At 39.3% G+C, this 17,461-nt stretch overlaps 1 protein-coding gene across 1 annotated transcript; it reads right to left on the reverse strand.

The window, feature by feature from the left end:
* Positions 1 to 1,336: 1,336 nt before the first annotated feature.
* LOC135527812 (scavenger receptor cysteine-rich type 1 protein M160) lies at positions 1,337 to 17,461 on the reverse strand. Its single transcript, XM_064956409.1, has 18 exons — positions 17,396 to 17,461; positions 13,953 to 14,264; positions 13,412 to 13,531; positions 12,603 to 12,809; positions 10,959 to 11,174; positions 10,362 to 10,676; positions 9,641 to 9,946; positions 9,148 to 9,441; positions 8,608 to 8,934; positions 8,174 to 8,488; positions 7,447 to 7,746; positions 6,470 to 6,745; positions 6,030 to 6,332; positions 5,606 to 5,740; positions 4,871 to 4,984; positions 2,911 to 3,075; positions 2,415 to 2,638; positions 1,337 to 2,162 (listed from the first exon to the last, which is right to left on the reverse strand). Exons 1-17 carry the CDS (start codon positions 17,451 to 17,453, stop codon positions 2,463 to 2,465), a joined length of 3,939 nt encoding a protein of 1,312 aa, XP_064812481.1. The 5' UTR covers positions 17,454 to 17,461; the 3' UTR covers positions 1,337 to 2,162; positions 2,415 to 2,462.

Raw genomic sequence — 17,461 nt, forward strand, 5'->3', positions numbered from 1 at the left:
TGCAGAGATTGCTGTAAAATGAATTCCAAGTGTGCACTATGGATGCTCTGAAGTGACAAAAAGCAAGCCCAGAATGAAAATGTTGTCCCCTCGTTTAGATATTGGTATGTACTCTGTTCTATTTCTGTTTATATGCAACCTTTTTTCCCCCTTTTTCGTGATATCCAATTGATAGTTACAGTCTTGTTCCATCGCTATAACTCCCATACGGACTCGGCGAAGGTAGAGAGCAGATCGTCCTCGGAAACACAACCTCGCCAAGCTGCACTGCTTCTTGATTTGACTTGGAAGCCAGCCGCATCAATGTGTCGAATGAAACTACACACCTGACGACCGTGTCAGCGTGCATGCACCCGGCCCACCACAGGAGCCGCTAGCGCGCGATGACACAAGGACATCACGGCTGGCCAAACCCTTCCCTAACCCGGACGACACTGGGCCAATTGTACGCCGCCTCGTTGGTCTTTCGGTCACTGCCGGCTGCGGCACAGCCTGGGATCGAACCAGGATCTGCCTGCATCTTTTTTAAATCATGCATCCCTACCTTTACAAGACCCCCTGCTAGAGTGGGAGGCTGTGTGTGATGTTTACATATAACACTAGAATCACCACTTAAAAATGAATCCCGCTGGGTATATCCTCAGTCCTGGGACCTCAATGGGCACGGAACAACTCCTGATAGCACATGTAATGCTCTGAACGGGTTACGGGTTACGGGATGCTGTTGTACTGCATGTGTCTGCCGTAAAGGGACAACATATATCAGTATTTTCATAAGAAACACCATAGCTGGTCATGGGAATCTTTTTTTGTAGGTGTAACAGGTGGGTCACAGAATCATTTTTGTTTGCCTGAGAGAATGTGATGTGATGGTAAATGGCGTTTTATGCTGTGTATCAAACTATAGCTGTTCAAAAACATACAATTTAATACACAACACCAAAGCAATCTCCTATGTCTTGAACACCTGATCCTGTTTCCAGTCAGTCCGTGTTTACAGTAGATAATATTACAGACTAACTAAGATTCATTTATTGTCCTTTTTCACAGTATTGTCAACTCTGACCTACAGTATGTGCATGTCCCTTCACTGTTTTCACTTCTCTAAACTGTAATAGTTTTTGGAGCACTGTAAACCTTGAAAATATGTAGGAAAAACCATATACTATATAATTACCATCATTTGAATAATTTCATGTGAAATGTTGTATAAACATGACAGGATCAATAAAGCCAATAATTGGATCTCATTACAAAACAACACAATACTGACATCACAGTATATGTTATTATAGCAGTGCATTTTCATTTTTGTCAAAAGTGAATTACATAATAAAACAATCAGACACTTTAATCACATAATCAGCGCCAGTATTCTTAATTATATATTTTATCTCATCATCATCTCAAATGTCTTAATTTTTACAGTTTATGTCGACTGATTTTAACTTTACACGGGATATTAATTTTTTTCCACCTATTGATACTATTCTTAAATTCCAGTCACCAAATCCCAAACATGATTTCATAGATAAAAAAACAAAACAGACATGTTTTAAACAAAAGACAGACAAGCTCTTAACTACTACATTCATACATTATAAACCTTAACATTAAACAACTTCTAAAGGAAGAAAAATATTATTATTGATGTAAGATCATAAAAATTAAGTTGAAGATCAGAATAAAAACAACATCATTTTTTTTGCACAATGCTACTGCAATTAAAAATACAAAATGTTTAATAATGTTACGTTTAGAAATGGTAAAAATAGTCATTTTTTTAAAGTACAATAAAAAAGATTGAAAAACAGCTGTTGGCTATGAGCTTTGATGCATTCACTAAAAGCTGTTCATTTGGCAGGTCTTCGTGGAAGGAAACATCACATTTCAAGACCATGTTTCATAAATACATGTGTTGTGGTGAGACAGACACTATTGATTCCGTGTCAATCAGTTCTGTTTTACTGGCCATGGCACAACAAACTAATCAAAACAGATTTTTTTTTGAAGCAATATCAAATGTTAGACAACAAAAAAAAAAAATCAAGAAATTTGAATAATTGTAATAATTTAAATATAAAAAAGAAATACCGATATTATATGAAGGAATGTGAGTTTTTTTTTTACGCAGGCAGCTTTTCCCCTCCAACTTTGGGATCCTGTAGACCAATGAGACAATCAAAATGAGAGACACACTGCCTTATTTAATACCCTCCAGATGACATGTGATGTGGTAATGTGTGTTTTTGCTACTTCGTCAAATTCAATCAACCAAACAGTAGTAATTTTACATGACATGATTAAAATGACAAATTACTGGCTAATTCCTTCATAAAGTAGAAACAATTATGTATATCATTCAATGATGCATAGTGTCAATATAAACCATATCATCAAAACACCATAATCACCTCTCATAGTTCTGTTAGACAACAGATCATGTCAAGCCTCCACGTTGCTCACTTCTGACCATCAGGCTCCAGGTAATCTTCGTCATCATGGATCGCCAGGCATTTGGGCTTGGGTCTCTCATGGACCTCTGCAATCTCCTCTCTGGTCTCAGCTGGCGTGGTCATTGACACCACATCATCGTAGCTCTCCTGTTGATCTTCCTCCACCTCGTAGGTAGCATGTTCTGTAGAAAATGTGGTACAGAGCAACACATTAAAATAGTATAATCTAAGCTATTTAGCAGCCGCTTTGTATCCAAAGCGACTTGTAGTCATGCATGCATACATTTTTCATACGTGTGACCTCAGTGGGAAACAATCCCAAGACCCTCAGTGTTGTAAGCGCCATTCTCTACCGACGGAGCCACACAGGACCAAAGACACAACACATTAATGTATGTATGTATGTATGTATGTATGTATGTATGTATGTAACTGAGCTGGACCTTTATATTACCGTGGGTAGCAGCAGGTCCAGCACCTGGGCCTGGGCTACTGGTTCCATCTTCTCCACTGGATACTGGTTGAGCTGGGACATTCTCCTCCTCAGCAATGTCATCATAAGACAGGGAAGACGCAGTACTTCGCCGGCCATTCTCTTTGTCTTCGCCACTCTCTGATTCTGTAGGAACGGAGATACAGAGAGGGATGTGATGGTACAGCAACGCAGCACTTCATTTTACTAGGACAGCTACAGTGATCCATTCTCCACCCCTTATCATTACAGTAGTTATCCCTTCTGTCATATACATTGCATTCGGAAAGTATTCAGACCCCTTGACTTTTTCCACATTTTTGTTAGATTACAGCCTTATTTTTATAATAATTTAATAGTTTTTTTCCTCATCAATCTACACACAATACCCCACAATGACAAGGCAAAAACAGGTTTTAAAAATTTTAGCAAATGTATTACAAATAAAAAACTGAAATATCACATTGATATAAGTATTCAGACCCTTTACTCAGTACTTTGTTGAAGTACCTTTGGCAGCGATTACAGCATTGAGTCTTCTTGGGTATGACGCTACAAGCTTGGCACACCTGTATTTGGGGAGTTTCTCCCATTCTTCTCTGCAGATCCTCTCAAGTTATTTCAGGGTGGATGGGGAGAGTCGCTGCACAGCTATATTCAGGTCTCTACAGAGATGTTCAATCGGGTTAAAGATTGGGCTCTGGCTGGCTACTCAAGGAACCACCAAACCACTCCTAAGTTGTCTTGGATGTGTGCTTAGGGTCATTGTCCTGTTGGAAGGTGAACCTTCGCCCCAGTCTGAGGTCCTGAGTGCTCTGTAGCAGGTTTTCATCAAGGATCTCTCTGTACTTTGCTCCGTTCATCTTTCCCTCGATCCTGACTAGTCTCCCAGTCCCTGCCGCTGAAAAACATCCCCACAGCATGATGCTGCCACCACCATGCTTCACCGTAGGGATGGTGCCAGGTTTCCTCCAGACGTGACGCTTGGCATTCAGGCCAAAGAGTTCAAACTTGGTTTCATCAGACCAGAGAATCTTGTTTCTCATGGTCTGAGAGTCTTTAGGTGTCTTTTGGCAAACTCCAAGCGGGCTGTCATGTGACTTTTATTGAGGAGTGGCTTCCCTCTGGCCACTCTACCAAAGAGGCCTGATTGGTGGAGTGCTGCAGAGATGGTTTTCCTTCTGGAAGGTTCTCTCATCTCCACAGAGGAACTATAGAGCTCTGTCAGAGTCACCATCAGGTTCTTGTTCAACTCCCTGACCAAGGCCCTTCTCCCCCGATTGCTCAGTTTGGCCGGGCGGCCAGCTCTAGGAAGAGTCTTGGTGGTTCTAAACGTATTCCATTTAAGAATAATGGAGGCCACTGTGTTCTTGGGGACCTTCAATGCTGCAGAAATGTTTTGGTACCCTTCCCCAGTTCTGTGCCTCAACACAATCCTGTCTCAGAGCTCTACAGACAATTCCATCGACCTCATGGTTTGGTTTTTGCTCTGACATGCACTGTCAACTGTGGGCCCTTATATATACGGGTGTGTGTCTTTCCAAATCATGTCCAATCAACTGGATTTATCACAGTTTCAAGTAGAAACACCTCAAGGATGATCAGTGGAAACAGGATACAGATCAATTTTGTGTCTCATAGCAAAGGGTCTGAATACTTATGTAAATAAAGGTATTTCTGTTTTTTAAGTTGAATAATTTTGCAAACATTTCTAAAAACCTGTTTTCGCTTTGTCATTATGTGTTATTGTGCGTAGATGAGGATTTTTTAGAATAAGGCTGTAACGTAACAAAATGTGAAGAAGTCAAGGGGTCTGAATACTTTCCGAAGGCCCTGTATATGTCATTCGACAAGGTTCTCTCTCTGCTACACTAAGCACTTAATTTATATATTATATAATGTTTTGTTGATTATATATATATATATATATATATGGACTCACCGTGGCTTTTCAAATCTCTCATTTCCATTGGTCCAAATTGTTCACTTCCGTAGGTTTCCACGTCCTCATAGTCTCCACTCTCAAAAGCAGACACTTTTCTCATTGAGAATCTCGCTGGATCCAGAATATTACACTAATCAAAAAATGTTCAGTCTCTCCAAAGCATACATATTAAGAACATATATTTAAATGCATTCAAGTTGTTGTTTTCACATATTCCATAACATTTGATTCAATGTGTTGTTGTTTCTAGTTTAGACCATGTTGTCAAAGTGCTCACTGAATGCCCTCTAGTGGTGGCTCAATTGTACAAAAGCATTTGAAATGTGTTTAGGACATAGAGATAGATAGAGGACTCATCAAGAATATAACCTATTTTAGCATGGACATTGCCGTTGAGGGCTTCCACCATTTTAAAGTAGTCAACTGGGTGGGGATTCCTATAAATTGGGAGCAATCAGCAAATGAAGAAGAAAATTGAATACTTTAAAATTGAGATAGCCTCAATGGCGCTGCCCATGCCGCCACAGACGCTATAATGGCAAAGATACAAAGATGAGTCTTATATCTATGGTTAGGATCTATACCACTTTGGGATAATTTCCTAATTGTGACAGAACTACACAGATACACAAATTATTACAAAGGTGTCCTTCAATTTGGCAATTTTACTGTAAGTGGCTTTAGTTGGTAAATCGCTACAGTATTATTATCAGCCGTTGAAATTGCACTTACACTTGAACCTGGTTACAAATCGTCTTCGCATGAAGAGACAGAGGGCAACGACCATGACCAGAGACAACAGTCCGAGGGAAAGACCAACATACCAGTTGATGGGGATCGGGGGAATGAGCACTTTGATTGGATAACCTGAAATCATATTACGTGATTGGGGAGAAATATTATAATTAAAGACATAGACTGTACACATTTTGTCCATCGAAGATTTTAGAGAGTGTTTTGAGTTTTACTAAGATGGCAAAAGCAATTCTGAAAAATGAGAGACATATTTTGCCATTCTATAGCTGGATAGAGCCCCACAGTCAGCAACATATCTGAAAACAAGGTTACCTCCTACATCGCGCTATAGCTACTTACAACCTGAAACATTGGAAATTAGCACTTTGAACAACTAATGGTGGTGTGGTCATTGCAGTACCTCCACAGTAGATTACACCAGGTGTTTTACATTCATTCTTCTTGATGACGCAGTGCTGTAAATTGCGATTCTCATTGGAACATTTGAGAGATGTCTCTGGTATTATTTTTCCTTCTTTTTCCTCTTCTGACTGTTCAATCTCATCCCGTCGGAGACTTTGAGGAATGCCACATCCTAGCTCTTTGCAAAGTAATCGACCTTCTTGTGAGAACATATTCGGTAGACATACCGACTCCCAGGTGCCTCGATAAAATACCTTAATGTTCCCTCCACATGTCTGAGTTGATTTGAATTTCACACCACCTGAAAAAATAAATGATACAGCTACACAATTTACTGCACTGCTAACCTCTGTTATGGAAACATCACTACTGCATTAATGACACCATTAGTTATCGCTTGTATTCTACACGTATTCAAAGTTAATATTGAACTCTTACCTGCACAGGACACAGAAACCAATCCTCTACCACACCTTCCTATTCTTGTTTTGCACTGCCCGAGATAGGACTCCGAGCCAATGCAGCTGACGAAATGTGCATCACCTCGACTTCCTTTGTCGATTTCTTCGAATGAGATGCTGTTGCTACACTGCTGCTCTTGACATACTATTTTGGAGTGACTCTCACTCCAGTTATCATAACACACTGGCAAGTTCTTTAACATCACCTTCCCAGAGCAGTTACCTGTTTCTCCCAGGCTTGCTGTGAGATCATCTATGGGGAAACATAGGTGTAAGAACATATAGGCGCCTCAGTCCTTCAGCAGTAACATCACTAATCTTGGCAATTTAAATACCACAACATTTATATGGTATTATAAACTGGGTGGTTCAAGCCCTGAATGCTGATTGGCTGACAGCCGTGGTATATCAGACCATACTATGACAAAATATGTATTTTTGCTGCTCTAATTAAGTTGGTAACCAGTTTATAATAGCAATACGGCACCTTGGGGGTTTGTGTTATATGGCCAGTATACCACGGCTAAGGGTTTTGTACAGGCACTCCTCGATGCGTCGTGCCTAAGAACAGCCCTTAGCTGTGGTATATTAGCCATATACCACACCCCTTTCGGGCCTTATTGCTTAAATATACAGTACATTCAGGAATATATTAGGTACGTCCCAGTAATATCTCCCTACTTCATGTTGGAAGTTTCATTATTTTCCCTTCAAATCAGTGAAGGGGAGTGAACAAGTGCACACTTTGGAATGAAGGGGAGATATTTGGGACATCGCCCCTGTGTTCATAGATATAGGATGTCACGTGGGGCCTAAGGCTCATTGTGTATATGTTTCTACAGTGACTAATGTTGTCATTTTGGAATAAAGATATGCAGTGGCAAAAATCACACCATTATCAGTGAGAGTATTTGGAATTATTTGTCTTGTACAATTATTTGATCAGTATCTTACCTTGGCACTGTAAGTAGATCGACTGGTTTAGAGAGGGCCTGTCGTTTAGTTCACAGTCCCAGATGCTGTTTGTCTCACCTTTACAGCTGTACTTCTTCTCCCAAAAGAGATCATGATCATCTGCCTTTTCCTTAGCAGTATGTTTTATGTAGGCTCCACAGCCCAAGTCTTTGCACAAAACCTTGCTCTCTGTCTCAGTCCAACCATCGCTGCTGACAGCCCGACTGTCTGCTTCACTGTACACAAACACGTACCCTTCACAACTCCGGTTCCCTAGCTTCAACATCATTCTCCTCCATTCTGTGAAATAACACAAGGCACAGTGAAGGTTGGGCCAAGTTAAACACAGCAAAGCATGTGCAGCAGGTAGCCTAGTAGTTAAGAGCATTGGGCCAGTAACCGAAAGGTTGCTGGTTCAAATCCTAGAGCTGACTAGTTGAAAAATCTGTGGATTTGCCCTTGAGCAAGATACTTGCTCCAAATTGCTCTGCATAAGTGTATCTGCTAAATGACTAAACCGCAAAGATAAGTGAGGAAACCCCCAGGCAAATACAGTTTTAAGAATGCAAGGGCCCCAAACTATACTTTTTACAAAAGACAAACTAGTTATTGTGAACATAATGACTTTCATATGGAGATTGTAAATAGTAATAAAAAAAGTATAGCTATTATTGTAAACTTTCTACAATATATTCTCTTATTTCTCTTATTTTGACAAACAAAATACCAGAGCATTGGAGACCACCGAGGGCACATTGTTGGTTGTTGGTCTTAGTAACTGTAACTGTGCACTCTGCCGAAGAATTGCTGTTTGCACCACAGGTGAGGCCTGACACAACAGCCCCACTGTTTTCAGATGAAGGGCCAAAGAACGAGAGAGGTTTGACACCATGTCCACAACCCTGCTCTCGGCAGATAGTGTTTTTGACATCTTTGTTTTTTAGGGCAGTCTCACAGACAGGGCTCCAATTTCCTTGGTAGAACACCTGTACGTTACCCGAGCATCTCTCTCTATGCTCCATAAGCCTGGCCTTGACACTTCCTGCATTGGAATAATGACATCAAATTTTTAAAAACAATCATGCATTAGCAAAATAATGTGAGAATAAAATGACAAAAATATGTATTTAATGGAAAACAGGGACTGTTACATGATATTACCTGAGCAAACAACATAGGCTGGCTGGCCCTTACAGTAAGACTGGTCAACGTTTTTGACCATGTTGCACTGACTAATGGTAGTTGTCTGCTGGGTTCTGTGCACACTGCCGATGGTGATTTTGTCTAAAGCTGAATGTGATTTTCTCAGGTAGGACAGAGGATAGATGGCTGATCCACAATCCAAGTCTTTACACAACATGTCAGACTTCTTATCCGTCCAGGCATCCTCACAAACACCTCCACACGCTCCGGCGAGGCACACCTCCACCTTTCCCCAGCATTCTCCCTCGTCTTCAGGGTCAACTTTCAGGCCTACTGTTTTACCACCTTTCAGGGCAAAGCCCGAGATATAAGGAGGAACACCACGAAGACCTACTATTAGTATTATTATCAAATTATTACCATCGCCTTTTATCATCATATACAGTTATTCTCCATTGAAAAATAAAATAATCAACCATTATAAATAAAGAGAGAGCGAGAGAGAGGAATGGGATGGAATGGGATGTCAAATGTTTTGGTCAATAGAATGCTGTGTACCTGAGCAGACGACAGAGACGACACTGTGGTTTGACAGATGCTTACTCCGCTCGCAGTCAAAAAGGGATTTTTTCCTTTCCAGGCAGTTGTAAGAGTATTTCCACAAAGCAGTGGTTCCATTAGTGGATTCAAAGGTAAATGAGGTAGCATCCCCACAGTCCATCTGTTGACACACCACCATGGCAGTTTGACGATCAAAAGTGGCGTTAGACCCAGACAGCCAGTAAGTCTTCCCAGCTTGCTCTATGCCCACCTTGCCAGAGCAGTCCCCCATCAGAAACACCACCGCATGCTCTAAACAACCAGAAGAGAGGCAGGGGAAAGGTTCCACCAATCAGTTAAACACATGTAATCCCAAACAACCCATATTCATCTGCAGCATCAAAGCAGAAAATAGTTATATTTGGGTAAAAGTGTACCTATGATTAAAATAAACTTGCCATAACAAACTGTAAAGTATAATATGCACAAAAAGGAAGAAAAAAACAGATACCTTGGCAGATTAACATCTTGTTTGTATCTTGTTGTTGTGGCTGTTTCTTGGTTGACTTGATACAGTTAGAGATAGATTTAGAGTTACTAGTACAGATCACCTCATTGTTCAATACTTGACTTGTTCCTTGAATGAAGGAATCAGTATTAGCCAAAGCATCACCACAAATCATTTGATTGCAAATCACTTTGGAGTTTTCCCTCTTCCAGTTGCTTTCACGGACACTCTTCCATACCCCTTCATGTTGAATCTCTACTCTTCCAGCACACCTCCCAGGGCCATCTGACAAGCGCACTTTCACACTACCTGGAGAACAATGTCAGGGGAAAAGAGTATGAAAAACGATTGATATTATTCCAAGTATTAATAAACCCACAATTTAGCACATTACAAAATGCAAAAATTAGAAAATGATAAACCAATGAGAAAGAAGATGAAGGTGGCACACTGCTCTTGCTAGTATCACTGGTCCTAGAGGGCCTTGAGGCCGATACACCTTATTCGGCTGTTACCATGCACCTGCTACTAAGATAGCTCAGATGTGCAATTGCCTTTTGAAGATTAGAAACCAAAATTCTACTTCTTTAGATATAGCATTTGAAATGAACAAAATAGTGGTAATAGTTTTCCACATATTTTTCATGTTGTTGTAATTCTATAAACAATGCTGAAAACAATCCTACTGCTCTCACGTGTTCTGTGTTGTGTTGATGTATAGTACCTGAGCAGACGACACTGGCTTTCCTGCACGAGGTTGGGTTCTTATAGTGCATGGCCAGGCAGTGCCACAGTGAAGCCTCAGAGTCTTTGCAAGCTACTAGGTCATGCTTTCCATCTTTCTGGATTTGACTCCCAGAGCCAACTAACACAACCTCTCCACAACCCAACTCTCGGCACACGACTCGTCCATCCTTCTCATCCCAATTAGTAGAACACACAGCCTCCAGGGTGCCAGAGTGGTTGAAGTGTACTAACCCAAAACAATGATTGACATTCTGGCTTTGGTCATCTTTCAACAGGGATATGTTGACTTTGTCTGAAACACATTGAACAATAATTCTCAAACACTTCTAGAAAGATATTCTTTTCTTTTTTCCCCCATATGCACAACAAACAGAAACATGCAGCATTTGGACATTAAAATAAATGAAATACATACACTAAATAAGTTTTACTCCGATAGCCTTTTCCCTTTTTAGGATTGCCTTTTTAAAGCTTTGCTCGTGATTCAAAACCTTAGAACATTTGTGATGTTTGCCTAGAGAACACTGGAGTGCTGTCTCAAAGAATGAAAATTTGACCCCTTAGAGAGCTTTACCTGTACAATCCAGTGAGATGTTTTTGGAACTGTCACAGACCATGTTTTCCTGACTGTGACTTTTGCCACACCGCATGTGTGAACACAGATCATCACTTGATTTGTTCAGCTTGTATTGGCTTTGGCATACAGGTTTCCAAACACCTTCATCCTCTTCCACTTCCAACTGTCCAGAACAGACATTGCTTCCACCTTGTAAACGAAAGTTGTGATGATCTGTTGGACATAAATCATAATTTTTTTTTGTAATTACACTTACAAAGGTAACAGTAAACGTTCCACTTTTATAAAATGAGTTGACATAGACAGTATATGTTGTTAAATTAGTCTTATCAGAAGGTGATCATAGTGCACAGGCAGATATCGGAACTTTGATACATTGAAATTTGAGTCATTAAGCAGATGCTCTTATCCAGAGTGACTTACAGTCAGTTAGTGCATTCATCTTCAGATATCTAGGTGAGACAACCACATATCACAGTCACAGTATAAGAATATTTTGAAGATAAATGCACAATGCAGAGGACGAGAGGACTGGGATTAACTATCAATAGGAGTTGGTTTTCAGTTCAACATCTGTTTAGAATCTGTGTGCTGTCAGTCCTGAACTTAGAGCCACGTGTGCTACATTCTGTACATTGAGTCTGGGGCAGGATACTTGGTATTTGGCCATTGGCCAATTGTCCTGCAAGGATATGTGATTGGTCAACCCCAGACTAGGGTGGAGGGTTATAAATGGCATCCTGTTCCATTGTTTGGTGGAGAAAAGCTGAGGACAGGGGAGACTGACCATCTACCTCCCAGCATAAGATCTTGATTTGTCCTTCTCAAATAAACCTATTTTTCTCCCCCTCATTTGCTTTGGAGTTTGTGTTATTGAAGACTAAATTGCCAACAACAGTAAGTCCACTTTTCCTCAATAAAGTAGTTATCAGAGTCAAAGCTAGAAATGAGGGGGGTGGAGGGGAATCAAGTGCAAGTGTTGGTTCAGGACACCAGAGGTGGCAAAACGAAGTGCTGGGGTTGGGGTGTAAGGTTGGAGCATAGCCTAAAGGTAGGGGGCAGTTCCCCTTGCTGCTCTGTAGGCAAGCACCATGGTCTTGTAGTTGATGTGAGCTTCGACTGGACGTTAGCCACCTAGCTACAATTCGTAACATATCATGCGTTTGGTAAATTCGTACCATATGATAAAAATTGTAATTCGTAACATATCATACCATCATATCATCATATGTTACGAATTACAATTTTTATTATATGGTACGAATTTACCAAACGCATGATATGTTACGAATGGTGATGGATATCCACAAATTAATACATACCATACGAAACGTAAGATATCAGACTAAACGGAGTGTCACGGATTTTACGTACAGAATAATACGAAATACTGTGAGACCAGGTTGTTCCACTAAGACTTCCACTAACTTTAACTACTCAGTGGGCATAGAACTGCAAAACCTTATGAATGTCACCCCAAAAGTGAAGGGTGAAATCTGCAAACAGTTAGACACTAAAGCGCCTTAATGCATCACATATACAGTGTAAGAATTATATGAAACAATTGAGATTAGAAGATAGTGGTTGTAAGATCAATGACTGTTAGCAGTGAATGTGGTGAGGTGAATATGAAATACTTGCCTGAGCAAATCACGGAGACAGGTTCTGTACATACCACTTCAGGAATGGTTATACATTGCCAGATATGTTTCTGATGCTCTGCGTTGCTGCAATGTATAGGTTTGAGGGCCACAGGATTCTCAATTTGTGAGAACATTCCGGCTGGTGGGAGATCTTTAGATTGGCCACATTTGAGATGTTCACACACAATATCAGCCTGCTTTTTATCTGAGCCAGAGGTAAAGAACAGACATGTGTTACAACCCAAGGGTGAAATTGTGCTGTAGATATTGGGGAAGATGAACAGTAGATGAGGGTCCTGGGTATCTCCCCGGAATTGGTTTTGGCAATTTAAAACACATTTTCTGCAATTATGCAAATGCACCTAACCCCCCAAAAAATAAAATACAATTTTGCCTATTGTTTTCACTGCTCACACAGTCTAGCCAGACTTCTTGAAATACATTTTATACAATAAATAAGAGATATCTTCAAATGAAACATCCTGGATAATTGACACATTTGTAGTTTTGCTATTCACTACCAAAAACAAAATGTGGATAGTGATAGCTTGCACAACCTAATTAAGCATATAAAGTAAGTTCGAATTAAAGTTAATTGTTATCAAATAATATAAAGTATAATTAGATTTTATATTAACAAAAAATGTCATGGGTCCAAAATTTTAAAGTAATTCATAATAACACAAAATCAAATCAGCCTAAAATGATTAATGAATATTTCACCCATGTGAATGGTAAAACTAAAACTAAAAAGTATAGTATGTATTGCTACCATCAGAAATGAAGTTAACAAGACGTAGTTCTTACCCCATTTCGGATTACAAAAGTAGCCCGTTTCTTTGGCCTTCCCCATTGACATTTTTTTGTACCTGAGAGTTCCAGCACATCTAAACCCAGGCAAACTCTCAAGCTCAAGCTGAATCTTATCTGGTGATTCAAAAAAATGACTTGTGATGCTCAAAATGTAATTCAAATGCATAATTTTGTGTTTAACTTATGGAATTAAATAATGCAAATACAACACAAAATAAAATCAATATTTTCAATATTCGAGTTGACAATCAGATGATGTAAAAAGTAATTTTGCTAAATATAAAAAGTTAGTAGCACAACTTTTTTAATATCGGTATTTGGTATACCATGTAGGCATCGGCCTTGTGACACAGAAAATATTGAGGTGTCAGTATTAGCCAACAATTAACATAAGTAAATGACCAAACAGCCGAAGAACAACAAGATAGGTGGAGGAAAGGGGAAGAAAGAATATCTGTCAATGTAGTAAAATATCTAACCTGATAGAGTTACCAATACACAACAGAATATGTAAATAACTTAAAAGAACACTTACCCGAACATGTGATTTTTTTGACTGTATCTTTGGTATTAGAACTTCTGTTCCACCCTGGAAACATGCAGTCCCACAGATACTTCTCATTTCCATTGCATTCCACCTCGTTCATCCATGTGGTAGACCTAACCTTCTTCAACAGAATGTCTTTAGAGCTTATGGATGTCCCACAGCCGATGCTCTTGCAGATGACCTTCTCATTATTCAGCTGCCATTTCTGGTCACCAACAATACCCCATTTCCCATCATGGAAGACTTCAACATAGCCCTCACATGGACCATTCCCACCCTGCAGGATCAACCTGTCTTCCACTGCACAGTAAAATAGATATTATACTAACAACCAGACCTATGGTTTCAATACATGTGTAGATGATCATTTATTTAAATACAAATTTTCTGTGTATTTAAGTATGTTTTAATAATGAGGCCCAAATCAACTACTTCTATTGGAAGTATTTGAAGATATTTTGCAATAATATTTGAAAGTGTTTTCAAATACCTTATTTCAAATACTATTTTCAAAAACCTAGGTTAAATGGTTAGGAATGTATTTGAGTCAGTGTCTTTGTATGCCAATGCTTTCCAAGTCTAATTCCAAAGTTAATTTGAATATTCAACTACTTGTCTCTTAGAATAAATATCTGAATACTTACTTTGAAATGTATTTTAAAGTAATTGAGATATTTGAACCCAGGTCTGCTATTAGGTTACTGTAAATGGGAAATCTTAATTTACTAGCTATTTAAACAAATAATGTTAGCCCCAATTTCTGAATGTGGTAGAAATATGGTACAATGTTCATAATCTGATATGATAGAGGAATATACTTTGTTTGGCTCTGCAGTAGGTATTTGTTATTATTATTCTTCAAAAGACAAAATTGCTTGTTTGATTGCTTGTTAAAAGCATCCAGAACAGGTTAAGATTAGACAACAACAAAAAAATAAGCTTTTAAACCAAAATCCAGGACAATAATTGTATAATTATTAATAATATACATTTAGAAATCATACAAAATAATTGATTTACTCATTTAGAACAAGGCCTAATGCAGACACATCTGTATGATCTATAATTAACAAATACATTGTAGGCCTATGAAGGGATATTGTATGTATTGTTGCACAATTTACTTCCAGTGTTAACATCTTATAGAAATAATTCAGTTATGGCTAAATATATTGTCACCCTTGCACTTTTCTTAAATAATTCAATGTATTTTTCTAAAATAAGTTGACATTGTGTCAAGAACAGTGACGCTGTTGTGTTTTTCCCGCTCAACAATTTCCCGTCGTGTGTATCAAGAATGTCCCACCACCCAAACAACATCCAGCCAACTTGATACAACTGTGGAAAGCAATGGAGTCAACGTGGGCCAGCATCCCTGTGGAACTCTTTCGACACCTTGTAGAGTCCAAGCCCCGACGAATTGAGGCTATTCTGAGGGCAAAAAGGGCTGCAACTCAAAATTAGGAAGGTGTTCTTAATGTTTTGTACACTCAGTGTATGTAGAACCTGGTGTTGTGCTGGAGATATTGAAAATGAGGTTGAAAAGCGGTGAAAATGACCCTAGAGAGATATTACCACCTAAGGCTGCAAATAGGCTATTGAGGAGGCTTATTATGTTTAACCAAAAATAATGCACTAAATCACAGACTAGGCACATCATGAAACACATGTTGTCGCACATCATGAAACACATTGAGGTGAAACATTTCAGACAGTAGCCTAGGTGCAAAATATAACTCAATTGATTGAACATTACATGTATTTCAATATGAATGAACTAGCCTATATAGGCCCATATAGCCTAGGTATGTTTTAATGCCGTCATCTCAATCTTTCATTTGAAGCATCATTTTATCCTTCACTTATTTGTAACAATTGCAAATACTTTGGCAACTTTGTAATTGTAGTCAACTTTGTAGTTGTAGTCAACTTTGTTCTGAAATGATCGGCAGTCACAGTCACACAGACAGCATAAACATCTGGATTCTATGTTTAGCGGAGATCTTCTGTAAATAAAGTGATGCAGAAGGGCGAAAAGAGCATCTTACGATGCCCCTTGGCCGCTCTACGAATGGTCTGGAGCACTAGTAGATGTGTAAAGGTTTTTAAGAACCATGTTACTAACGAAGGCTTTGGGAAACACCTCGGCTACTATAAATACATTGTAAGAAGATTCTAACGATGATCTTAATAACACTACGAATGCTCTGGGAAACGAGGCCCTCCAGAACAGTCCAGCGTTTCTTCTTGAACCCTTCCTGGGTGCGTTTTGATGTGTGTTTGGTGTCATTGTCCTGCTGGAAGACCCACAGCCTTGTATGGAGACCCAGTTTTTGGACACTGTGATGAACATTTGATTTCAAAACACCTTGATAGTCTGTAGATTTCATGAGGTCTTGCACACATTCAAGGTCCCCAGTACCAGAGGCACAAAAGCAGGCCTACAGCCTTATCGAAATTCCCACATGTTTGCTTGTCGGGAGGGTGTTCTTTTCTTTGAATTCTTCATTTGGTCGTCAGTAAACATAGAGCTGATTTGTATTGCCAAAGAGCTCTGATTTTGGTTCATCTGTCCACATAAAATTAAGGATTGTTATTGTGAATTCATTTGGGGTTTCTTGTGTCTCTTTCAGAATTGGGGTATTCCTATGTAAACCAACTTAATGGAGCATTTCAAGAAAATAACACCCTCCCTACAATCAAACATGGATGAGGTTTGATAATGCTGTGTGGTTGCTTTGCTGCTTCTGGTACCGGGGGCAAGGCATCATGAAATCAGCAGATTATCATGGTGTTTTGGAGTCCAATGTTTAACACAGTGTCCAAAAACTGGGTCTCCGTCAAAGGTTGTGGGTCTTCCAGCAAGACAATGACCCCAAGCACACATCATAAAGCACCCAAGAATGGTTAAAAAAATAAACGCTGTTCTAGAAAGGCCAACATTGAGTCCAGATCTGAATCCCTGTTCTGAAAAGAGCAGTTGGTTGAATGCACCCCTCAAATATTGCAGAATTGGAGCAGTTTGCAGCTGAAGAGTGGGCCAAAGTTCCTGCAGATAGGTGCAGCAAGTTCATTGATAGCTAGAAGTAGTGTTTGTCAGTAGTTATCATGGACATACAACCAAGTATTAGTTTTCTCAATTAATGTATATATTTTTTAACTTAAGTTTTAAAACAACTAAAATTGTTCTGCAATGTTGAACATTCAGCAACAATGTTTTTTTTTCAATTTCAACTGAATTTAGAGGAAATAGGAAATAGTTTAAGAAAGGTGCAAAGGAACCAATATATTTGTCCGGAACTGTAAATGCATGGAGAGAAATTGTTTCAGTTATATTATCTATAACGCACTCCAAGAAGGTTCCATATCCCTTAAATAAAGTACATTTCCTATCCTATTGACTTCCATTATTAATCAAAGTTTCTACTTGCCTTGAGTGGAGGACAGGTGTGGGGATGATGCATACCAGAGCAGAAGGAGGAACCACATAGTCACAA

Source organism: Oncorhynchus masou, chromosome 33 (assembly GCF_036934945.1).
Source record: "Oncorhynchus masou masou isolate Uvic2021 chromosome 33, UVic_Omas_1.1, whole genome shotgun sequence".
NCBI classification, from domain to species: Eukaryota; Metazoa; Chordata; class Actinopteri; order Salmoniformes; family Salmonidae; genus Oncorhynchus; species Oncorhynchus masou.